Source organism: Pholcus phalangioides, unplaced genomic scaffold, assembly GCF_987345545.1.
Source record: "Pholcus phalangioides strain wild (caught in Gottingen) unplaced genomic scaffold, Ppha-v1.0 ptg000001l_1, whole genome shotgun sequence".
Taxonomy (NCBI): Eukaryota; Metazoa; Arthropoda; class Arachnida; order Araneae; family Pholcidae; genus Pholcus; species Pholcus phalangioides.
The window spans coordinates 15,469,349-15,496,485 of NW_028301594.1; the positions used below are offsets into that span (position 1 = coordinate 15,469,349).

The 27,137-nt window shown below is 36.9% G+C and overlaps 1 protein-coding gene across 1 annotated transcript in view; it reads right to left on the reverse strand.

The window, feature by feature from the left end:
- RhoGEF3 (Rho guanine nucleotide exchange factor 3) overlaps positions 1-27,137 on the reverse strand; it is a 90,915-nt gene that overhangs the window by 12,222 nt on the left and 51,556 nt on the right. Inside the window, exons 2-5 of the mRNA XM_089231125.1 lie at positions 3,902-4,045; positions 3,510-3,596; positions 3,010-3,163; positions 1,104-1,228 (exon numbers count right to left, since the gene is read on the reverse strand). Of these exons, the coding sequence (XP_089087251.1) occupies positions 1,104-1,228; positions 3,010-3,163; positions 3,510-3,596; positions 3,902-4,045 (510 nt within the window). The remainder of the gene's footprint in view (positions 1-1,103; positions 1,229-3,009; positions 3,164-3,509; positions 3,597-3,901; positions 4,046-27,137) is intronic.

Consider the following 27,137-nt stretch of genomic DNA (forward strand, 5'->3'; position numbering starts at 1 on the left):
AAACAACAGCCGATTGCATTAGATGATGAATTTGATCCGAAGAATATGCGAATCAATATAGAGATTATGATGCAACTGTATACATTTTCCTTCATGAAATTGTTAAATGAAATTAATATGAAATCACACGCAAATAAAGTTCATAAAAAATTCAAGTATCTTCAAGGAAAAATATCATGTGCTGCAAAAAAGCCGATTCTAATTAATTGTAGCAGGGGCTGTTATAATTCTACAAGCAGTCAAGAAATTTAACATACATGTTTCAGAAATACTGAATCTTTTAACAACCTTAGCCTACAAATAATGATCCCATTAGTAGCCATTGTTGGGAGGTTTCACTGTACCAATAAAACTTGTGTCTGCAATAGTGTTTTACTGAAGGCTGTGTTGTCCCCTTGGGCATGGGGCAATGGAATAGATCAAGTGGGCACAATGGAACATAGAGGTAAATAAGATAACATAGGATCTTGTTCTTTATCATAGGAAAGGGAGTGGCGCAGTTGAACAAAATAAGTTTGAAAGACTAGTCTAGAAAATACTTTGACTATTTACACAACTACCACCACTCAGCTTGCTGGATTTTGATGCATTGGTGCATTCCAAAACGTGTGTGCATCTGCTATCTGAGTGTATGTATGATCCCCAGATGTATTTGTTGTTGAGTTGAGATTGATTCCTGTTCTTGATGGTGCTCCCATATATCTCCCATTTCTGTAATTGAAGATGGTCACATTTCACACAACTACTAAACACATATGCACCTCTCATAGACATTCCTCTCAGGAATTCAATGAATGAATTTGTGCATGCCAGAAAGTGCTACTTATATATTTTGTCCCAATGTGAAGATTCTTTTTAGGAATTGGGGGCAAGAAAAGCTATCATTTGTCTTTCAAATTCAGAAACAAGTTAGCAAGTTATTTCCTGTATACATTATGTATGAATTTTGAATGTTGTTGATCGATTGCTCACTGTTCGTACACTTCCTTCACTCTATGAAACATTAACCATAGAAATTGCAATCTGATTTAAGGGGGATATTGTTCGAGTAAGCTCATGTGAAGGTGTATATGTGAATGTTTTGGAAATCAAGATAATTTTACCTCCCAACAAGTGTTTGATCTCCTAGTAGGACTGCAGCAGAAACTGTGATAGATATCACTGTCGGAGGAAGCTGCATCATCATCTGAGGAACTGCATTTATGAAAATTTTCTTGATCTGCTAAACCTGTCAACAGAAAGAGGATATTTTCTTTCAATTAACATAAAATGTTTGTATTAATTTTCTGATAGATCACACTTTTATTGCTACAAACCATGAACAACTGTTAATTAAACATCAAGAAAAAAAAAAAAGTTCAGTCAATAAAAACAACTACGAGCCATACACACTACATTTTCACAGTACAGCAAACAAAATAAATCACCAGAATAATGGAAATAACTAGCAACATAAACTTGTTTGAAAAACAATAAAAACCTTCAAAATAATAACTATAGTAATTTCATTTAATGCGAGCATTTAAACAACAAACTTGCATTAAAGACGAAATGATAATCGCCCTTTAAATGAGAACAGATTCTTCTCTTCCAAATTTCTGATCTATGATGGGGCGACAATTCCTTGGTCTTTTTTTTAGTCAGTTCCTCAAAATTTGAAAATGCTCTAAAAATACCAAGATTAATTTTTATTTTTTAAATTTATTTCCAAATTAAATTTAAAAAAGTTTCCTCAGTTTGCCACTAGGAGCACTGCATTTCTTTAGTAAGCTCTGCATATTTGGCATGCCTCTTTATACAGATGGACCCTATAAGGATTTCTCTTAGAAACAGGAAGGGTTTGGAATTACTTGGTTTTCTAAAAAGTTTGATTAAAAAAATTCTTATGAAATTTTGTATTTCTCTCCTGTATCAGTACTGTATGCTTAAATCTCTCTCAAGGAAAAAATACATTTTCTAGATAGTATGCAGAAGTGAACTTGGAAAGAAAAGTCTGGTTTCAGCAGGGATCAAATCCAGTTCTTGCAAATCGGGCAAAAACACTACAATATACACCACTACTACTTCACTAAACACCAACGCTGGCCATGTAGCTATATTACAATTTACTGCCATTAATGAGTTGGGTTGGAAATGAAGGAACCATATATTGGTGGTTGTGCCTCAAGAGCTCATTATATAGGAAAATATATTATCTATATTCTTTCCTGGGACTATGATGGCAACCTTTATGGTGTTAGACGAGCATCTTGCCACCATGCCACTCAGGCGCACCGTATGAACCACTGGAGACACGACCCTGTCTTCCTTATTTCCTGCACCGTGGCCTGAAATGCTGAAGTAAGGAAGGCAGGGTTATGTCTTCAGTGGTGTACATGGTAACATACTTGCCTGGTTCACAAGAGGAACTGGCTTATATTCCCAGCAGAGACCATATGACTTTCATTCAGAGTTGACACCTTGGCATGATATTTAGAAAAGGTCTATTTCTTTGATGCATTGGGCTGAGAAGAAAGCTCTCTCTACATATTTCACCGTTTCATAAATTTAAAAGGTTACATAAATTGTGTGATGTAATTTAGTTTGATTTTTTTTTTGGATCACATTTTCTAATCTGCACTCCTATGATAAGATTATTTACTTATTAACTCTAGAATATCTAAACATTGGTATTCTATGAGCATCATTCAATTACATAACATTTCTTTTTTTTCAAAATCAAATCTTTTTTTTATAAATACAAAATTTGTCTGGTACAAAATATTTTCAGTATTTTTTGACTCACTTTTACCAAGGCCCAACTGTGCTGCTGGGATCAGATTTGTTTTTTTTAAATTAAAATAGTGGCATAATGTCTATATAGCTGATGATGATTTCTCGCATTAGATTTTAATCATTTCAAAACATTGGCAAACTGTATTACAGACTTCTATCAAGAAAAATTATCATATCAAAAACTTTCCCATTAGTTGAACAGTGTTACAAAAATATTCAAAAAGTTATATATACCTTGAGAAGAGCCATGCAAATTGTGAATGGATCCTAAACTTTCCAATTCAATTGGTTGACTAATGGATCTTCTTAATCTGTACCTTCCTTTATGGCGACACATTAATAACCTAGAGTGCACTCTGCACAGTTTCATAGGGTTGGCCTTCCATGTCTGAAATAAAAAACTAAGATAAGAAATCCAGATTTATTGTTTTATCTCACTGACTTTCTTGATCAGTGTCAACAGAAAACCCAGTGAACATGCTAATTAAACAGGGAGAACATTAAATTTTAAAAAATACTAATTAGCAACTAATATTAAGTATTCTTGCAGCATTAATATTGCAATCACAAGTTTTTTTTTTACACTGTCCTCAAGTACATTTAAGTCAGTATCAATATTCTTTCATTCAAACACAAAAATGAGCATTTGAGTAGTAAAAACTGTAAAAACTTGATCAAAAAATAACTTTTAGAAATGACTTGAAAGTTCTAAAAGACTAACAACATTTAATTACCTGATCTATGTTCAAAAGATCTTTGGAACCAACATCATTGTTCGTTTCAACTGCAGAACTTTCCCTCAGACATTCTGACTTATCCTCCTATGCATAAGGAAAGAATGTTAATAAAAACTGTTTAATCCCCAAAATTATGAAAAAATAACATGTAAACTAAGTTATTAGATATTAACATAAACTTACATTAGAAAAGAATGTTGAATATTTAAAATCAGGAAATAATTTTGAATAACATCTTTCAATACACAATAAAGAATCTAAATTAATATTCGAAAGTTTAATATTGTTGTATTTTATCCTTCAATATATCCTTGTTATTATAGGAATATCATTTGAATGTTTGTAATATTCTATTATAAAAAAAGGTTTAACAAAGAAACAAAACTTACATTCTTAGAACCTGTTGTGCCATTCACAGCAAAATTATCTATTACGGAAAATGGACGCTGACCATTTTTTGACTTTGGCGAATAATCTGAAGTGGAAGCGGCTCTTTTTCTAAGAAGGTTGGCATCACTTCCAGTTGAGCAATTCTGAAAATATAAAAAATTAAATGAAATTTAATTACTTCCGATCAATTCATGTAAATTTTGTGAACAACTAGAAAATGTTTGACAGTTATTTAATTACTAAATGCACATACATTTGATTCTCTGTGCAACTTTGGAGAAATACAAAGGGAGATTGAAAATATATTTTTAAAGCAAAAATGAGGCAAATTTACCCTCCCCCAGATACCTGAAAAACAATATTGATGGTTAAATGCAGTAAAACAATTTGAAACAAATGTTAAATACTCATTGTATATAAAATTATCATTTAAGACCAAAGAAATATTTCCTCCCCACTACTCGGTTTGTATTTAATTTAATCATTTAATACTTGATAAATATTATCAGCTAAAGAATGATGTACAATAAAGTCACAATATTTCAACATGTTTAGGTCCTTGGAACCCAGACTGCACAAAACACCTGGGTCCTTACGGAATTAAAAAATGTACCATTGAATGGGAATCAAATTTAAATGCATCTTTTCTAAAATTTTGGATATTTTATGTGCCACAGCATGTCAGTAACTTCAGGTATAATTATTTATATACTTATTCTAACTCCACCCCTTACACTAATTGGTATGAACTGTACACACAATATGAATAAAAATCCTCGCAAAATTAAAATGATATACATTTATTCACAACCTATTCCATCATCATTGCTATCAGTCATTCATTGAACTTACCGCTAGTAATGCATCAGAAACATGGTTTCCATTTGTGCTTTCACTAGAAGCAACTAAATTATCACAAAATAAACTCATTCGGTTTTCATTTTTTCTTCTGCTAGCTTTCCTCTCTCGCATAGTTCTCAAGACAAGAGTATGAAAGCTTGTGATCGGACCACTTTTATCAACATCAGATGATAGAACTCCCTCCTGTATAATGTCTGGTTTTGTCGAAACAATGACATGTTCATTACATATTTCAGAATCACCATTTAAACACTCTGGAACAGATTTAGTAATGATGCTATTTGTATCTAATGTAGTCCCAGTTCCATTGGATAAGTCCAGCTTCTTCCTTTGGAACTTCATCATGAAACTTTTACGGAATCTCTGCAGGAGACTGTCCACAGACGACAGATGAGGGGTTGATGTCCTCATGTATTGGGGCATGAAACCGGTTGAACCTATATTCCGCGTCTCGTGCATCTCATCTTTTAAAGATAAGACTGGGTGAGATCCACTGGTTATGGAGTTCTTCCTTAGCACGCTATTTGAAGGTTCGTCAGCAGTTGCAAAGAATTCATCAGACACATAAAACTGTGAAGTTGGTCTTTTCTTGTTCTCCAGGACATCTGACACAGTTTTCCTGACAGACTTCTTAAAACCAATATCAGAACTGGTACTTCTACCCTTGGAATTCCTCTCGGATCTAGACATAGCTCTATTTCTTAGTCTAAGAACAGGTGACAGCTGCCTCGCAATTATTGGTGGAATACAGCTATTGTTAGAGTCAGAACTAATGTCACTGGTATCAACCACCTCCTCGACCATCTTCCTATTTGATAGTTCGTCAGGGGAGCTCGTCACATGATTGCTGCCTAGACCCATTATCATCAGTTCTGACTTTCCCGATGAAGTCCTACTTTGGACTTCATTCAGGATCACACCAGCCCTCAATGTGAGTTGAATGTCATCTCCATGCACTCCATTCTATAAAAAACAAAAGAAAATGACAATGTGACACAATGAGAACAAAAGACACATTCAAATATAACAGAATGAAACTGAATATATTATCTTATTTTTGAAACAAATTCCTTTTGTGGGAGGGAAACTCAAAGAAATATTTGTTCGTTTATTCATTAGTAAACTTTCATAGTCCTCTAATTTGCATAAAGCTTAGTTAATATATTCAAATTATGAAGAAAAAATTTTAGGCATTCACAGACCTCCCTAGTAATGGCACTTAAAAAAAAATTCTCTCATTATACCCATCTAATTAGGAGGGGAAACATATGGTGCAAGCATTTGCAAATGATACTACACAGTTATGGCATCATTATTGATCGTCTGCAATGCCAATGAGCTTGATAAAATATGTTTATCCAATTATAATCATGACTTTGAAGAACTGGGGACTTGCAGTCCTTATCCAGGGCAGTCTTAAGAGTACCATGGGCCCCCGGGCCAATCTATTTTTCTGAGGCACTACCAAACAACTTCTTGAAAATTTCAATCAGATCTCATTTTTGTGAGGCCCCTCTTCGCTTGAGGTGCCCGGGTGGGCCCATGCCTTAAGACGGCACTGCCCTTATTCCCCACCCTTAAGTATTTTTGAGAAAGATAACAAACGGCTGTAAAAAATTGTAAAAGGAAAAGTTTCATCAAAAATTTATTGACTGATTCATTGACTATGTAAAATTTATATAAGAAAAGTTTGCTGACTTGAAAATAACACAAAAATCCACTGATAGGTGGTGCCACTGCTTGCCGTATCATTTTAAATGTGTTCAATATCTCTGATTTACCACAATACTTTATACTTTATTGTCAGGTCTGCTAAGAAAACCATAAAACCCATAACCAGGGCCTCAACCAGGTACTTTGATAAATTCACATTTTGGCATCCTCGTACAATGTTGAAGGAGTTGTAAGAGTGATTTCAGTAGCCCATGTGGTCCAGCCTTCAAGGGCACCCCTTCCCATTATTAATTTAGACCATAGTTTCCCCAACCCATCGCCCCCTTTAGAAATTTTCTCCAATCACAATCAAACCCATAGAATCTTGTTATACCCGTAGTTTCTACCGCCTTCCCCCGGAACATCCTATTGCTCCCCAGGGGGCGTTAACGCTCACGTTGGGAATCACTGATTTAGACCAATGCAGACTTTCCGAAGTCGGCTGTGAAAAATAGCTTTTTTAAGCAAGGAGGACATATTGAACGGGCCCCCCCCCCTAGACCACTAATCAAAGCAGTGGCCTATAAGAAGGGGGCGGTCAGTGAGTGACCTAAAGAATGTATGAGAGTGGGACTAACCAAAATAGTGACAGAGAGCAAGAGAGACTGAAGACCCAAAAGAGTGACAGAGAGCAAGAGTCTGAAGACCAAAAAGATTGATCTAGAGCGTGTGCAAGCATGTGAGTGACCTAGAGAAGGAGTCTTCAACTTTTCTCGAGCACTACCTATACCCATCATCAATCGAACAGCATCCCTCACCCAGTACAGGGGTGTAGCCAGAAATTTCGTTCGGGGGGGGGACCAAAGTGACAGAACAATGGATTTGGCCATCTTTTCCCCTTTTTTCGGTCATTTTCTCACATTTCGGGGGGGACCAGACCCCCAAGTCCCCTCCCCCCCCTGGCTACGCCCTTGACCCAGTATCATCTTGACGCATGGGTATACCTGGGCACGGCTTCGGGGATTCAAGTGCAGAGGGGCCTCATGATTATGAGATCAGATTGAAATTTTCGAGAGTAAACATAATTTGTAGGCACTCATTTCTAGCCAGGTAGTGTCGGGGGCATGATGCTTTTAAGGTTGCCCTGCCCTCACAAACTTAGACATATTGAAATCGACATGCTTTAATTGTAATCCTTGAAAGCAATTTTTAGTGTTTAAAGCGTTACACAGTGTTTGAAAAACCATAAAAAAGCCCAGCTCGCCCCCCACAGAAATATGTGTAATAAATAACGATCGCATCATTTGAAGTGTCTTGTGAGAATCGGGCTGGGTTATTCCTAAGGCTTGGGGGTGTCCGTGGGGTGATGTGTTTTTTAGTAGCTGCGATCTTCCAGACGTACTGATCATCCGGAAACGATTTAATATCGTATCTAATAAAATAAGGTGGGTGGATGTGTGTGTTGCCTGGTCCTTGAAATTACGAATTGGACATCATTTAGATAAGTAGAAAACCTAAATTTTTCTCAATTCGGGAAGTTAAATTTTGATAATCCTCTCCATGAAATAATATCAAAAAAGCGGTTAAAAATGTATAAAAAATTCGAACTGGAATTCAATTTAAACTCGGCAAACAACTCCAGCAAGATCCTGAACCGCCAAATAAGCTTTCAAACACCAAATTTTAGAGAGCTATTTCTTTTTCTCCCTTCACAGCAGGCAACGCGGCAAACCTTAGTAGTTTAATATCTTTCTGATGTAAATTCGAGTTATACGAGAGGAAACCATTTTCGCTGTCGAATTCAACCCACGAAGCCATTGACTGAGAGAGCAATTCGCCAGCAGCGGCAAATTGCTCTATTTCTCCCAAACACACGCACGAATACGTAACCTGCTGAGCCAATGTCTTGACTATTACCCACTTTTCTCCGAATGAAAAGAAAAAAACTGACAAAAAAAAAAAAGAATCTCTGGGGCTGGGCCCGTGAATGAAATACAACACCGAAACTCCTGAGGGAAATTCTTGGTTGAAGTAGGAGGAGGCCAATATCAATTTGAAACTCGAGAATCAACTTTCTTCCAGAAATAAAGAGAAAACTTTTAGTTAGTGTCTTATTTCGGGCTGAATCTTACCTAAAGAAAAAAAATTATCCACGAAATAAGAGAATTCTTTTTCAGGGAAATTTCAAGAAAATTTTGGATTTATATATTCACATTTTGATATATAGTAGACTCAAGGCCGTAGCGAAGGGGGGGGGGGGGACTTGGAGGTCTGGTCCCTTCCAGAAATGTGTGAAAATGACCGAAAAAAGGGGAAAACATGGCCAAATCTATTGTTCTATCACTTTGGTGTCCCCCCCCCCCCCCCCCGAACGAAATTTCTGGCTACAGGCATGAGTAGACTCGCTAATCTGGCACATATCAAACAGGGGGTGTGCCGAATTACCGAAATAGTCGGATCATCCATTCAGATAACCTATATGCCCTTCAAGGTTATATATTCTAGAAACCTTGGGTCAGAGTGTAACTTCGTAAAATCAGACGCTGCAGTCCTGCCCAGTAACATACTTGACAGGGCGAAATAGAAATAATTCCCGAGTCGAGCGCCAATGAGGTCGGATTCGAGGGATAGTGCCGACCCTATTGTCCGTCCTGGGGTTTTAAACACTTAAAGAAATAAGAATATATTATTTCTTCTCTAAGGTTTTAAATCGCCGGATTTCTGGAAGTTAGTTGAAAACGCCCACTTGAAAAATGGCGTAGACACATCTTATTAGAATCATGATGATGCGTGTATTTATTACCATTAAGATATTGTTACGACTTCTACGAAGTAGGAACCGACCAATATCATAACATAAGAAAAAATTCGTTTTAGCTATCAGAATTTTGATTTATGTTAATTTTTTTTCCCGTCAGAAGTTTTTTTTTTTGCGCGTTTGGACGCCGAAGTTGAATCGGACGGTTTTCCCAATAAATTATCGTGCAAGACTGTGGGATGGGGTGTCAGAAGGCATATCCTTTCCTTATCAACTATCTTTTCTCTACACGGTTCATAATGCCCTATTTTGGCAGTAGCAGCAGCTGTAATCGATTCATGATACGCATGAAATTTCTTGTGATAGTCCACCTATAGTGGAGACACATATAATGTTAAAAACAAAAGCCTTTTCCTTCAGTTCGTGATGTTTCACAGTTACTCGGATGAAAGACACTCAAGAGATCTATGGAACGTACCGTACATGAAAAAAATTATCATAACTTTCGCAAAACACACCAGACGGTTTCCTTCAAACTCCTCACAATGGCTGAATACTACTACTAAACGCAGAATTTTATTTAGCTTAAAGTAAAAATATTGTTTTAAAACAACGTGGGGGGGGGGTGCAGTCTGAACATTTTACAACCAGCAGCGTGGAAAATAAATACCGAGTTGTCCCGTTCAATTAGACTGGAGATATGATCATCGTACTTGCTTTTGGATTTCTATTGGATGTTACCAACCAGTTATTGTTATCAGAAACCCCGAGTTCTGATGTGCGATCGCATTAATATTTATCAATTCTAATATGATACTTATGGGGGGGGGGGCGGGGGAAATTGTTATGAAAACGCTGGGTGTGTGTATTACGACTTAAGTAATTATTACGAATTCAAATAAGTAACGTTGAAAAAAAACGGGACAAATGTATAAAAAGATCGTAAAAACGAAAATTACAGGCATGTCCCGTAATACGGGACACAAGGGGGGCCCGTCAAATTGTTTGACATTTTATTGGTACTTGTTTTCAGAAAGATTGAGAAACACTGCAGTACTGAAATTTTTACTTTGTCTTCTAAATGCAAAAATAGTAATTTTGTTGAATAGAGACGAAACGTTCTCTACAATTTCAAATGTTAAACATATCATTAATTAAATTAAAAATGTTTTACTCCCTATTTTAGAAAATTTTCATTTTTCACTTCAGAGCAGTGATTTCCTAAAAGTTTACTGCGGCATCCCATAAGGTGCTACTACAACTATTAAACCTTACATGCATCTTGCACACATACCTCTGCGGAATTTCAAATGAATCGGTGCACGCAGGAACGTTTTGTGTGTTTGTATATGCGTGGCCCTAAGTTATTTATGATGTTAGAGGTGTGCTTGTTTCGTGTTCCTACTAGTGCTGCCATCTGTGTTCCATATTTCGAAGTTAAGATGGTAAATGCCTGAATTTTCACGTTATGTAAGTGATTTTTGGTCTGCCTGCTTTCTGCGGATAGACATTTTCAAATTGGAAGGAGGGGGGAGCCGACAGTTCGCATTCGCATCTCGAAGTTGAAAAAAACCGCAGAAAATCAACTCCAGCCGAACACCTCTGTGCCGTCAACGGAGTTCGAACCTAGATCCTCACGATGATGTCCCAAGATACAGGGTGATTATAAAAAAACTATCCCGACATATGGGCCCCTAACTATCATACCATTCACAGAAACTGAATGAAATTTTGGCATAAGGTATTTTGATGTATGCGCTCAAGAATGATATGGAAAACAACAGTGTCACTAACAGTTACGGTTACAGTGAGAAAATTTCGAAAATATCAAATGGCAACACCAAGTTTTTTGTGTTGGAATGTGATCTCCATTGTGAAAAACCTTAAATAGCGTTCGAACGGCAACTGTAGCATGAAATCACCTGCAGTAGATAGGCTAAAAGTGAGGACAACCAATAAGGACAGAGAAGCAGCATAAAATAAAGCATTTTATTGTGTTTCACAAATTTATTCCCACATGACCTTGTGGAGGACTAATCAGGCTGGGATCTCAGCCGAAGAAACGGTGTGACGAATGAAACGAACATTAATGCTCTGGTGCACCGCAAAGTCCTTTTTACTTGCCTAGCTCCGGGGATTTTCGTGCTACAGGTGCCATTCCAACGCTATTTAATGTTTTTCAGTATGGAGATCGCATTCCAATACAAAAAAACTTGGTGTTGCCATTTGATATTTTCGAAATTTTCTCACTGTAACCGTAATTGTTAGAGTGACACTGTTGTTTTCCATATCATTCTTGAGCGCATACCTCAAAATACCTTATGCCAAAATTTCATTCGGTTTCTGTGAATGGTATGATAGTTAGGGGCCCATATGTCGGGATAGTTTTTTGATAATCACCCCGTACTTAAGCAATAACTACAGAAACCAGATGCGCATGCAGGCTGGACACTTTAGTGGTAAATAACGGGTTTCATCTCTATCAGAGAAATTTTGAGTTAGATGAAATAAGAGTACGCCGAGGTTAACTCGGGAAGAAAAGTCATCTGATCTCCGCTGGGGACTCGAACCCAGGCCCTCTTCCAAAACCGAACAAGCATGCTACCCTCTACATCACTGGAGACACAGCCCCGTCTTCCTTATTTCAAGCACTGTGGCGTGAGGCAGTAGTGTAGATGGTAGCATGTTTGCCCAGTATGCAAGAGGGTTTAGGTTCGAGCCCCAGTGAAGACCACATGACTTTGCTTCCCGAGTTCACCTCGGCATAAAATCCAGAAAATGTTTCCTTCATTGGGCTGAGGAAAAGATGTCTATCTCCATTTCCTACAATATGAAATTATTTTATTTCGATATTTTAATTTTTTGCAAAAATATTTGAAATAAAATTCAATTTTTGATTGTCATGTGGGGGGGGGGGGGCAAGGGTCCCTACACGCCTTCCTGTGTATGCCTCTACAGTAAACTCATCTTATCTGGAATAAAAATAATTTCTTACATGAGCGTATTTTGAAGTATGAACGAGTGAGTACTCGAGGTGTGGCCAAAGAAATAGTGAAAATAATTCGTGCGCTACTTGTTTAGATGAAAAATTGTATAAAGGACAAAGTAAATTTGTATGTTTATCCTTTCATTACTTTCAAAACTCCTTATTTTGGATCCCCTACAGCATTAAGTAGATATTCTTTCAAACTGAAATTTATTCAGAAAATGTTCAAATACGAAATGGGATCAGCTCCCTTTATTTCAGATAAAACAGGTTCTGCTGTATATTGCAGGGCTTGACAGTTCAGAAACATTTCCCCCATCTCTTTCCCATCGAAGGGGACGAGATATTCAAAGCTCCAATCTCATTTTCAAAGATACAAAAAACGCAATAAAGGAAGAGAGTCCCTTGTGTAAGGGGCAACATTAAATAATTCAGCACATGGACACCACCTCTTGAGGGAAGCTCAAATGCGAAATTGAGATTCTGCAAATGTCTGAAGATTCGACCATCTTGTATTCAAATGGACGCATAACGAAATAGCAATGCATGGTGTGGGTATCAAGATCAAACAATCCATTTACAAGCTGAAAGTGTTTATTATTCAGTGCGTATTGCCTCCTCACGTGTAAGTTCCCTTTTATAAAGAATATAAAATCGACATTGAGAGAAAGAAAAGGAACATTTGCATACAGCACTAAATAACCAATGTAGCGAGCGATAGATCAAGGACTCGACGATGTGTGGCCATCTTTCTTTTCTTTTCCCTACTTCGATTCTACAGTACGTAGTAATAAACTGCCACATTAAGCCCTATAAATAACACCGGTAAAGGCCATGTAAATGATCGAGGGCAGAGTCTGAGAATGAAAGACACGCAGTGTTTGGCAATAATGGCGGGCAACAGAGGACAAGTGTCTGAACGTCGAACCAGCGAACTCGGCTCAGTAGGTCATTAGAGGTGTGCACCAATCAAATGGTCCGAGGATCCACATCAAAAGGCATTTTTATAGCCTCATTCAAGAAAATTCATTTTACTGATAAGACTGTTCTAATGAATGTTCGATTGATAATTTTCTCATAAGCAGACGGGCAAAAGTCTCAATTTCGTTCATCACCCATTTATGCTGAAGCACCTGCGACGCATGTGTTCACACTTTCACGTTCGTGGGGCCCCCCCACAAAAGTTTCGGCAGAACACGTGATCTTCAACAGATGTAAGCAAACTAGAGTTTCTACTGCTACTGATAGTCGAGACTTATCCACGTGTACGCAATTTAAAGAGGGTGGGGACGCGACCTCAAGAAAAGGGAGTCGGAACAAAATCTCATATTACACAGATTAAAAAAGTATGGTGGAGGGTTGTGCATATAATGACCTTTTTCTAAGAAACATGCGAGAGTTCAAACAGCTGTTGCTAAAGCTTTATAATTTTAAGGGGGGAATATAACGCCCTTAGCGACTACTATAGACCCATAAGGTTTTCTAGAGCAATGATGTTTAACGTTTTTTTTTGCCCATGGCTCTTACGAGACGAGACGGAAATATGTTCCAACGAGGGCCATGGGCCATATTTTTGTCTCGTGCCCCCCCCCCCCTCCCCGTCTTATCTAGGACTCCTACACCTTTACCCAGGAACGGAGACGACTTTATAGTTTTGTCACTCTTCTCCTGTTTTAGTTCGGTTTTCTTGCCTGTCAATTGTATACACTCAAATTTACCATCCATCCGAAGTTGCTATGTTGGGCTATAGGCCGTTTACACCGCCTTCCGTAAATATGCCTCTGTATAGGAGCGAAAGATTTTCTACATACTAAATCTATATATATTTTTTTTTTGAGTAAATTTATAGCCAACAAAATATACATTAATTGAACTGATCGATGTTCAGGCCCGAGCTAGAATTTAGGTGGGGGGGGGGGGGGGGAGTTTCCTCTTCCGAAGTTTTTTACAGGGTCGTCTTATCAGCTGGACAGAGGGATATATTGAGGCAACGTACTCGGCTAGAAGAGTGACAGCCTATACAAAAATCATACCAGATCTCAATGAAGACTATGGACATGAGGGCCCTCCCTCCCACCAGGTGTTTTTCACAGGGATTTTACAAGTTTTTATTTCTTCAAATCGAAATTTTCTTCACAGCTCCCTGTGACAACTTTTCACGGCTCCCATTCCACTTGATTTTCACCGGGGCCAGCGTAAAATATCCCAGGATCACAGGGGGGTCCATATATCCTCAGATTGAGAACCACTATTCTCTAGAGCTAGGTTAGCTCTTGCTTGCTCTCCTGGAGCAGCGGTTCTCAACCGGTGCTCCGCGTGCACCTCCCAGGGGCTCCGCGGCGGCTCGAGGAAAATAAAATGAATCAGTAAATTTGATAGATAAGTAAATAAGAGATGCCTACAAGGTTCTGCCATAAAAAGTAAGTACGAAAAAGGGCTCCTCGAGTCAAACAAGGCTCCGCCGCAGAAATTATATACTGAAAAGGCTCCGCGAGTACAAAAAGGTTGAGAACCGCTGTCCTAGAGGATATTGAAATCAATCAATTCCATTTGCCGCTCAATGCCGACCTATTCACAATCGAGTCAGTTTCATTCCTGATGAAGTGTCAGTGCTATAACGATATGGAAAAACGTGTGCCATCTGACAATTATCATGCAAATGGCCCCTCTGATAAATGCCGAGCATAAATTTCTTTTCTCTTCTACAACATCCGGCGATACCGCAACCAATGGCCCCATCATCTTTCAAGGTCAAGTTCCTTCATAATGGCAGCTATTCATAAGAAACCTTTTCTTATTATAGAGAGAGGAATGGTTAATAAGAGACGGTCGTCCCACACATCAATTCAAAGACAAAAGGACACAAACCCCTTCTAGTGCGGTATAATTACTGTATTTCTTTTCCGCTGCTATACATTCGTGATGACACTGATGCCATAAAATAAGAAATCCCGATAACGTGTCAACGGCCCTTCTCAAGAAAAAATACCTGTGTGGGGCCTTCAAAAGAGTGGCAGCCCGCATGAATCTTTTTTTCCTCCTCCTGGAAGGCCCTCAGTCAACACACCAGCTATTGCCTCAGTTCTAACTGCGGTAAAAAATTTTGAAGGCCCCAACAGTAGGAAAAAAAGTAATTTCCAACCGATTCGAAACGGAAGGCTGCGTTGTTAAAAGATGAGCAGATAGCGTGTGAGGCGACAACGCTCAGAGACTACAAGCAATCGCGTGCAAGACATCTTGGCTATGTCTCAGTTTGTTTTTGCTACGGTGCAATTGAAGATGATCCCTTAGCATTGTCTGATATGCTCGTACGTCAAAGAACGAAAGCGGTTTATATTATGCCGATACGTATTTGATAGTCTTGCGTTAATGTAGCAGAACCACACACACATATCCTTAGTAACAGATCATTCATCCCGCGACATTATAGACGTGGTAACCCGAGACATATTCAAGCTATTTTGTTAGCGGAATTTATATTTTGCCACTGTATGCTTGCTTTTTAGTCATGTAGGGAAATCTAGATTATTCAAATAATCCAAACACCCACTTACTGATACTCAAATTTCGACTTCAATCCGAGACTTGAGGGCGAAATTCATTTTCATTGTGGCCCCATAATTTCGAAACGAAAATATATTTTTTCTTTTTGTTAACCAAAACTTAAAATATTTCTTTGAAAACAACAGGGGAAATATATCTAAATTCTAACAAGAGACGCTTGAAAAACACGCTCAATAATTTTACATGCAAAAGGACCGTACACGATTCTATGGCAGCAGCAGTTTTTGGCGTAACAATAAATAATATGTTCTGTTATTGTACACGGGGGAAAAAATCTTTTTGCTGGGAACACTGCTGCCACCTGTCAAATAAAAGCAAAACTGCTATGATTCTTCAAATGAAATTGGTTTATTGTCTTAAACGGGTGTGCAGCATGGAAATGAACAATGTGTATGATGCTGCATGTTGTTTTTGTGTTGCATAGCCTACCGGCACAAATTTTATGAGCAAAAATACCGGTCAATATACTGTTGGTACAAGAACTGATTCTGCGGCAAATGTAAAACAGGTATTTTAGCGCATAATATTTATACTAGTGTGCAGCATAAAAATAAGTAACATATATGGTATCAAAACACATTTTATCGTTTCATGCTGCATAACCGGTTTGAAACCAACTTCACTTCAAAAAATTATAACAGTTTTGCTTTTATTTGATAGGTGGCAGCAAGAGCCATTTTTTTTGATAGATATTTCTTTCGATATTTTTTGTAGAAGATAAATGAGTATAAATATTGCTTGAATTCTATATTTCAAGCATATTGATACACATCTCTCTTCCACACAAAAAGATTGGAACGGGAAAGCGAATAGAATAGGAACACATCAATCTATTTTCAAGGAAACGCGTAATTCATCCTTCTGACACTCAAACCTTTTGAAGTAATCTTGACAGACGTCTTTCATTCATACATCACTGCTCTGAAGTAATCAAGGAAGCCAAAAAAATACAGCCTCTCAGCAAAATATGCGGACGAAACATACGGCTCCATCGATTAACATGTTATTCTTTACAAAATAATCTTCCGATTTACCCTTTTAAATGCTTGTTATAATATGTATAAGGAATTATAGGCTCATTTAAGGTTCACGGTTTTTTCTTTTTTTTTTAATAGTGGTGTATCAGCTGATCTTTGTTAAAAAATATCATGCAAGTGGCTACAGCGTTGTATTTGTGATATAAAGCGCTGATTGTCCTCTTGAGTTATTACTGTGACACGGCTGAACAATATTGTTTCACATAAATGAAAATTTCAAGGGCATTTTTCTGAATCTGCGATAACGCAGCTCTTTAATCATATACTAACAAATTTAAGAATTTGGCAAAACGTTTTGCGGATCAGCAAGAAATTCTTACGGACCAGGGGTTGAGAAATCCCAAGCTCCAAGTCACCATCCATGGTGACTAGAAAATCCGTATTGGCGCCTAAAATTTTTTTACATGCAGTTGCTGAATTAGAGTTTAAGAATCAAGCAAAATTTGATTTCATGACAGTTCTTTTAACATGAAAAGAGGATATCAAGTCTTGGAAAAGTCAAGAAAACATTATTCAAGACCATTTTTCTTCAGCGAGCTTGGCTCCTAAGAAATTTGACTACTTCACCACACACCAACTCCGGCCATATCGCTGTACGCAATTTACTGCCGTTAACGAGTTGGGTTCGAAATGAAGGCATCATATATCAGTGGTCACCTCAAGCTAGTTAGGAGAAAATATATCTACATTCTTCTTCCGGTTCGAACATGGAACCTAACTGCAATCTCCCCGGTGGAAACGAGCATCTTAGCACCACACCACTAGGGCGCAAGAAATTTGACAGGTACCCAAATTTTTTTTTTTAATTTATCAAGCTCTGGTGTGAAAGCTTTAACCCCTCAGATAACGGACTGATACAATCTGGCCCGCTTTTCAACCCTTGTATGAAAAGCGGAGAGCGACATCATATACGGTCGATTCCGCTTATAACGTTCTCAATTGGAACGTTTTGCCGTTTAGTACAACCAATTTTCATGGTCCAAACTCTAATTCTCATTACAATTTCCTGTTTAAAGAGTTTTCCCACTTACAGCATTTTTATGACGGTATTTCGAAGATCATTATAAGAAAGATCCACTGCAATCGACAATCATTCGGCGAATTCTATTTTTATCGTTACAATTAGCGGTAGAAAAAAACAGACGAATCAATGTTCTTCAGCCAGGAAAGACGTTTACTGATGTTATATCCGAATAATGTTAGTGTAAAAAGAAAAACGAGTAAACGAGAGAGTAGTGCGTGCTTTAAAGTAAATTCTAATGCGATAGTTATCGCATCATTAATGCGTATCTGCTATCTATTCAGCGATCACGAGTCTTTCTTTTTCGCTAAATTTACGGAAGATATTTTTACGATACAAGATCAAAATCAGGCGAAGCGCGATGATAAATTATTAGTTCAAGATTAATTCAAAAAAAAAAAAAAAGGGAGTTATTTTCAACACTGTGATTAGATGAAAGAGGAGCAGCAGCTTGATAAATGCCAGACAGAATAAATTCCACTTTCGCAGATCCGTTTTCTCTCCGATTTTTTTTTTTTTTTTTTATAAATCACGTACCTTAAGAAATACTCTCTTCACAAAGAATTTTCTCTCGACAAGGGAAATTTAATTAACGCCCCTTCTTCGTCGATCTGAAATTAAATTAAATGGCGACTAAACGGGGCCTTTATATTATGGATATGCTTCTTTCTAGAGACTATGTCCCTCAAATAACACGCTATTGGATTCTTTTTTTTTTCGGGGGAATATAGAAAAGGAACGTTGGGATCGATGTCGTCCTTGGCAAGCAATTTCAACGGGTGCTGCTCGCGTCGGCTTTAATGACTGTTATTATGCGGGTCATTTCGCTGCTCGCCTGTAAATTAGAGACCTGACGTTCCTTTCGTCGGCTCCCACGCGTCCAAAATCAATGACTACCGGACGCTTTTCAAAAGCAAACTGACTTGCTTCCAGAAACTGGGGAGAGAACGTCTTTTCATTTTCTTCAGCGGCAGAAAAATGAGAATAATGATATTACGAACTTGCGGAGGAAACCGATAAAAACTTGTTCTTATCGTTAAAGTTCCATAAAAGTTATTTCAAAGCGAGGCTTTTCAAAACGAGCTAACGCTGTGGCCATATCGCATTCTGAATAACTGCTGAGCTCATTTTAAAATTTTTGAATCCCTTCCAATGGATCATTTACAGCCATATGGAGCAATTTCAAGCAAGAGATTCCTTCAATCTAGCTTCTGGGTATTTTAAATGACCACCGTGGGACAAAATCTACATAATTCCGCAAGAATTACATTCGGAAAGTTTTTTTTTGAAAGAAAATCCTAAAAGTTGTTCCAGAGTGCTTTATAGCAGGACTTGAAAAATCTAAGGCGACTACAAAATCAATATATTTGTGCATAAAATTTCCTAAATGTAATTGCTAAACTGAAGAAAGGATGACGAAATTTTCTGATTTCACTAGTGTCTCTCAACATGGAAAAGTGTCTCAGAAAAATCGAAAAAAAACTTCAGAGCAATTTTTCTTGGAGAAAAAACCGTGCTTGGTTCCTTAAGAAACTTAATTGGAATCAAAATACTTTTTCAATTTGTCAAGCGCTGCTTTATAGTTATTTTTCGTCACAGTGTAACATCACTTTGAATTTAGATATTAATACAATTTCTTCTATAATACTTCCAACCAACATCAATGGTTTCGAAGTTGAAATAGCAAATTTTTTAGTTATGATGAACTCAAAAGGATGTAGGTGTACTTTATATAACTACAATGGAATCTCCCATAACGGACAGCTCCCGTTCATGGTCACTTTTGAAGACTGGAACAGAGCTTTCATGTAGCCTACATAGCTATATATTAACGGGCACTCTCCGCTTTCTTCTTGTAAGACAAAATTTCGGTCCCACTTCACCTCTCGTGAACATTCCTCTGGGGAATTTCTAACGAACTGGTGCATGCTAGAATGTGTTTTGCGTGTACATACATAGCCCTAACGTATGTCGAGTTACACGTTTTTCATGTTCAATAAGCACCGCCATCTGTCTTCGATATCAGAAAAAAAAGATCCACGAATCTGTGTTTTCATTTAAATAACGTGCTGCAGGTCTGCCTGCTCTCTATGGAAACTATTTAAATCGGAGAAGGATTACTGATTAGCATTTTAAAAAAACCAACTGAATAATGGGCCCCGATTCCCACATGGACAAGCTTTATCCACCCAGAGCTCACACGCTTTAGGGACCCAAAATTTATCTCGTAGGAAGATTTATTAAACTTATGTAAATAAATCACAAAAACACAGACATATATACAAAAACAAACATAAATGCAAATACTTGGTGACACGAAGGGACTTGGTAAGTCCTTCCAGCAGGTTTAAAGGGGGTTATAATCGCACATGGTTCAGACAACAGCTTTTATAAAGATTACACATATTATATTGTATTTTTATTTATATATTTACGATTATGGTATACGTTAAAATGTTAAATTACTCACGAGAGAGTCATACGGTTACATAATTCAATTACTAATTGTGATGATGAGTACAGTACATTACACATCATACATATATTTACATACGCGCACCAATCTATACATATATAAATAATAACTATATACACCCATTCATCATTTTATACAATTTCTCTCTCTTTGTACTTAATGTAAAACTATTTTTATATCTGTTTACAAAGTATTCGTTAAAATAATTTCACAATCAATATTTTTAACAAAGTCAAATACTATATGATCTATCTTTTTTTTTTATTGTCAATTTGATTTTCAGTATAAAATAAGTTTAAAACTTTAGGGCCTATGTAGGAAAAGCACTTTTTACAGTGTTTTATTAGGCTTTGGTATACTCTATTGTATCTACGTGCGGTTCCATTTTGTTAAATATTTTTCATTTACTTGTGAAATTTCTATCATTCTATGTAAGTAGTTTGTCTTTAGATATTGGGTAGCACTGTATTTTGGTAATGTCTTATTATTTGAGATCTTATTCTATCATGCATGCTATCTAATTTTCGGATATTATCATTGTATGCTCCATCCCAGACACAAATTGCATAATTAATGACGGAATAAATCCCTCATGCATAAAATAATTCTTTAAAAGATTTTTCATTGATCAAGTTTTCATTTTGTAAATAATTATTGCATATTTTCTGATTTTTTTGATTAAAATATCGCAGTGCGAGTTCCATTTAAGGTCATGTATTGTTTTGCACCCAGATAATTATACTCATAAGTTTTTCTATTTCTTGACAATAACAATCACCTTTATCTTGGCAGCCACAGTGATTGTATTTTTAGATGCACGTACTCATTAAGATTCACGTTTCTTGTTTTCATATAGATGTATTTGAGTTAAATTTTAGTTTACGTTTTATTAGCCAGATATTAATTTGTTACGTCATCTACTTTTTAATTAAATCTAAATTTTTAATTTTAGTGAATTTTCACGCTTACTTCATAGGCCCCCCCAGCCTGGGATACCAAGCATCAACTTTGTATATTGATTTTTTTCCACTATAAATTCACAATAAAAACAAATATAAGGTATCCGCTGGATGGGGGGAAGGAGGCAATACCTTCCTTTGTTTACAGATGCCTCAAATGAAAGTCGGGGCCCTGACTCAATGCATAATTTTCATAAATAACGTTTTACACTACATCTGCAAAAATTATTCCTCCTCCCTATAGATTCCTAGTAACAAAGTCTGTATATCGGTGAGGATAAAGACATTTTTAGGGTTGACTTGACTTTTTTTGACTTTCCGATATAACTAGTGAAAGCCTTATGCACCATTGTACACCAAAAAAAAGCAGCCTCAGAGGGGCAGGTATAAAGAGCAATTTCAGGTTATCAAACTGAAAAACCCGTTTCAGAAATTCCAAGTTAATACGTTTTCCTTCTAAAGACACTGATCCCTTTAAAATACAATTGAACTCGCAGGGGGGGGGGGGACTTTTTCCCAATTCAACAGTAAATACAGCCCAAGAGGGAAAATAAAATAAAAAAAACAGTAGTTTTTGTTGAAATAAATTTAAAAAAACAGGCCAACACAACAACTTTCGTGTCCAAACAGAAAAAAGAAATAAATTGAACCCAAAATACTTCCAAAACCAGTCTGATATAGTCTCGTTACATACCAGAACGAACGTAATTTACATGAAATTACACCCGAAATTGAAAACCATTTCTAGTACCAACCACCAGATCTCATATTTCTCCCCGTGGGCAAATGGGAGTGTATATTTAATGACATGAAAAAAAAAGGGGTAGTATACAATACAATTCTACTCAAAGATGGCTACAAAAACGAGGGTAATATAGGGGAAAAAGACTACGCTATTGTTTATATAGAAAAGATTCTACGACTACCCCAAGGGGACAAGACATAATCCAAGACCAAACACAGAGAGAAAGTTAAAATGAATAGAAAAAAATACGCTTGGGCGACCATGAGTATAAAATTGAACATGTGTGTGTGTTCGAGAAGAGAATTTTTTTGGTTTTCGTGCAAGAATTCCGAAATTCTTTTAAAAGTTGGAAAGGAATAATGAGAGAAATATCATAAAAGGGGGGCAATGCTACGATCCCAAGTAGAGGAACTACACTTTTATTCTTTACCAAATGTAAGGATACTACTCTATTAAAAAAAACAGAAAAACCTCGTTTTGTCTTGAGAGAACGAGGATGTTTTCTTTTCAATAATAGGCGACTTTTAGAAACTGTCCGAAAATTCGAAATCATCGACATTTCCTGGTAAAAGCAGGCAATCTCCAAAATATAACTAAATTATTGAATGACGGTAAATGGGCTATAGAATTCAGGGAGGAAGTTACAATTGTCAGGCATAATTAAATCCAATGGAACCCGGTAGGAACGGACCAGTCACTACCATGGTTATTATCTAACGGGTGACAGACAACTAAGTGTGAAAATTTGAAAACAGGAGTAGCCGAACATTCGGGTTTTCTACACCACTAAGATAATACAAGTAATAGCCAATAATAATTGCCATACGAGATAATTTAAAAAATAGGGACAAATACTTTACACTCAATCAAGTCCACAATTCGCATTCACATGAATCTGTCCCATCTCCAATCAATAGCTTATGTTGCCATTAACAGAATTGAAAAAAGCCAAACGGTTTTGGTCCGCATTGGATGAAGAAAACTTGCTCGTCTTAATTTTTACTTGCTTATCAACTCACCTCACTTTTTAGTGATTGGCCGTTTTCTTTACAGGAAATTACAGGCAGAATTTTTTCTGGATATTATGCTGAGGTGAACTCGGAAAGAAAAATCTTGTCCACCAGGACTCGAACCCAGACACTCTAGCACATTGTTTCTCAACCACCGGGCCCTGACATCAGCCAAATCGGGCTGTGAGTGGTTCATCGTTTCATTTTTAGTCATTTATTGCCCCTTAGTTGTGTGTATGGACGGGCCTTCCACTCGCAAAAAAGAAATCAACAGGGCCGTGAGCTTCCAAAGGTGGAGAACCCCTGCTCTAGCAATACCGAACAAGCATGCTACCATCTACACCACTGGAGAAATAAGGAAGGTAGGGTCATGTCTCCATGGTACGCTTGCTTCATAGAATGCTTGCCTGGCATTCAAGAGGGCCTGGGTTCGAGTCCCGGAGTAGACAAGATGGCTTTTCTTTCCGAGTTCACCTCAGCATAATATCCAGAAAAAAAATCCGTTTCCTTGATATCTTGGGCTGAGAAAAAATCTCGTCTTTTGTGTGTATGTTCCCATGTCGAGTATAATTCATGCCTTCTAGGGATGTACGTAAATAAATGTTTTAAGCCACATCGGCTATGGGGTCATTCAAGTATTACGTCAGCATCGGGGTTCCGATTTACTTACGTCATCAACCACGTTTTTTTGAAGACCTGAAATATTCTAAGCTGCTGACGAAATTTTGCTGACAAGGGGGAGGGAATCAAAAATGGCTAAAAATTTGCTGACGTAATACTTTAATGGCCCCTAAAGGGGGAGAAGGTTTGGATCGCATTCAAAATACATTGAATAGCTAATAGAATGGTAGTCTTCAACTTAAAGTGACAAATATAGGAAAAAATTTCTGGCAAAATAAATTTGACTATTTTATTAGCACTGTTTTGATTTCATAGGCTTAAAATTGCTTGTTAGGTCACGTCAATAGCTGTTCTGGACCACGTTGGAGGTTAAAGTGGGTCGAACTTCCGTGACCTAAGCCAACACCAGCTAGAGTTAGCTGGTGTTGCCTAAGCCGGATTACAGTCAGTCAAACTGAGGCGGGCCTACAAGGGAAGCGATAGGAACTCGCAAATTTTTAAAGCTATTTAGAAGTAATTAATAATTCTTTATTGGGGCAGGCATGTTCGATCTGTGAGCACCGCGAGTACGATTTCGTTCTAGCCAGTTATTAATGAACACTCAAATCAAACTCATTTTATTTGGATACAAAGATCATCACTGAGATGATTTGAGTCTGAGCATATGCCATAGTTATTACATGCTCTTTATAATGATAGGATTGAAATGGTATATACATACATACTTAGGAAAAAGATTGGAGACCTCTTGAAAACATGGGAAGGCATGTGCAGATTTTGGATGCCTCGGGAAGCCACAACAACAAAAAGTTTGAAAACTTCTAGGTTGAACGAATTTTTTTAGTCGAGATTTGAAACTTTTTTGTATTTTGGACACCAGATCGGTCATGAAAACAAAGATGGCAACATTGAAAGAATGATATGCTATATAAGCGGATTTTTCCAAGTGCAGAATCTGTGCGAAATATAAACACATTACAGTATAAACAAAATTTTGATGACCCTTTGCATGCGACTTCATCCGAATTCTGGACGCATCACTGAAGCACAATATCTAAAAATATTTCAAGCGTGAATAAATATCGATTTTGACGACTGCATTAGAAAAAAAAAACTCATAGTACATCATATAAAAGCGGAGATTGCATAAAAAATACCCTGTGTCTATCCATAATGGAAGCGATAAAATTTTAGAATAAAGCAGCGCACTATTTAGATACGGATCACTTCGACAGAGCTCATGTACTCTGGTGTGTATTCAAAACCTTTAATATTACTACTTTCGATTTCATTCACATAAAAAACCCATAATATTCAAGAACGAAATCACGCAAGAAAAATTCGATGCAAATTTCTTGTGGATCCTCTATCAACCCTTAAATGAGTATCTTTGTGTAAGTGTATACAGGGGGGGGGGGGGGCGGGGGTTCTTTTAAAAGTTCATAACACTCCGGCCAATTTGAAGATAAAAATTCAGAATCGCCTTTGCACATAAGGTGAGGCCGTACCATTTTCATATTTTACATTTGCTGGTAGATGTCCAATTAACGAGCTTGTGTGGCGGTGATTTTGCTAATTTGTTAAAATGTTTTTTTCTGCGCTTCTTTTTTCTGTATTGAATTATGCAACACGAATTTCTTTTACTATAGAATCACAAAGAAGGTAGTTATGTTGTACTGCAGTAAATATTACTTCAATACATTTAATTTTATGTGCGATTTTTGAGGCTTTGCACGTCTTCAATAAGGCATTGTATAAGCAGTACAATTGGAAATAGATTTTTAAAATTATTTTTCTGGTTTTCGACTTCAATACGTGTCATTCACTATGAAAAAAATTATCAGCTCGAAAAAAAAAAAAAAATTGAGCATTCAAGGGTAAACCCTTTATCTAATAGATTATGAAAAGTACAATATGAAGAAAATGACAAACAAAAATGTAGAGATAATAAATGCTTGTGTAAATTACTTGGAGGGCCATTTTAGTTATTAAAGATTAAAAAACAAATAAAACAGTTTTTCAAATAATTAGTTAGTAGATAACAAATTATCTAACCCGGGATCTTAAAGTTCCGTCAGTAGATACAAGAAAAAAAATGGCGTTTCTCTGGTTCTGAAATTGAGATTCAAAACTTCCAATGCCTGAAATAACATGTGCATTTCTGTTTACCGCTGATCATATTGTGACCATAATCCGCTCTGGAGGTACACGTGTACCTCATTTTTAACGGTTTTTAATGATTCTTTTTTCAATTTAAGACCCGAGGTTACTCTAACTTAAATGTTCTTAGTATGAAATGAGTCATTTCAAATGACCCAAATTTAAAAAAAAAAATATTCTCATTTTGAAGGGCAAATTCCGACAAAATAAACACAAATCAATCACGGAAAAAAAACGTTTTAACCCTTTACATTCTCACAGTAATTTAAAGTACTAGGATAAATTTGTTTCGAACTAATTATTTCACAAACATTGTTTTTTTGTTGTCTCCAATTAGAACTAAATAAAATGACCTAACAAATGATTTAAGTGATAAAAAATAAATGCAATGATAATAAATAATTTTAAATTCTAATTTTCTTTTTACTCTATCTTTCACAATGTCGGACACAAAGGGTCAATAGCCAGTTTTGGCACAGGTGTGAAGAGTTAACGATGAGTTATGAACTCGATCAGCTATCAACGCAACACACCTTCCGCTTTGAAACGGTCCAAATTCGTAATAAAAAAAGTGCCACATGTTGTTTAAACACCAAACATAAGGGAATAAAAAAAATTCACATGCACATACAAGGGAGAATATCGATTTTAATTAAATATTTTCTGTTCTTTTATCACCTTATTAGACAAAGAACAAAGCGGGATGGGCTGCTAACACCGGATGCGCAGCCGCCCAACGTGAAACAATAGGTCTAAATAAATCAGATCAGGGATGGCTGAAGCGAAGAAGCTGCTCCTCTTCATTTCCGTAGGGTTGAAGAACGACGATACCAGAGAGGCAATTACACAAATAATGAAAAATATCCCTTATCTAAAGTAATTAACCAGAAGAGAGGAAGCAACTTTCGAGTCGGAATAAAGGGAGAGAAAAATGGCCAAAAGTGTTTTTTATTACGATCAATTTTGGAGAAAGTGAAAGCCGTGTTGAAAGAGAATACACTGGATCTTTGATTTTTCTTTGTATCAGTGTGGCTCCATCAAACAAGCAAGTAACCATCTCTACTAATTCAAAGGAGAAAAAAAAGGACACGAATTTCGGCATTGAACAAGAACAGAGTGACTCAGTCAATATATATATATATAACAAGACCAGAGGGATAAGGAAGAAATACTTTTTATATACAGTATATAACAATAAGCTTTGATAAAAGGACAATAATAAGTCTCTTGTGCTTTCTCGTCACAGAGAGTTAGTTCCTCCTCTTTCACGCTCAGAGAATCTGCTAATCGTGATTGAGTTTTCCTGCTGACAACACCATCGCGTCCTGAGGTGGTTAAATCCATTCTCGATGTGATCGTCGCTGAACTAATGGAGATTCGAAAT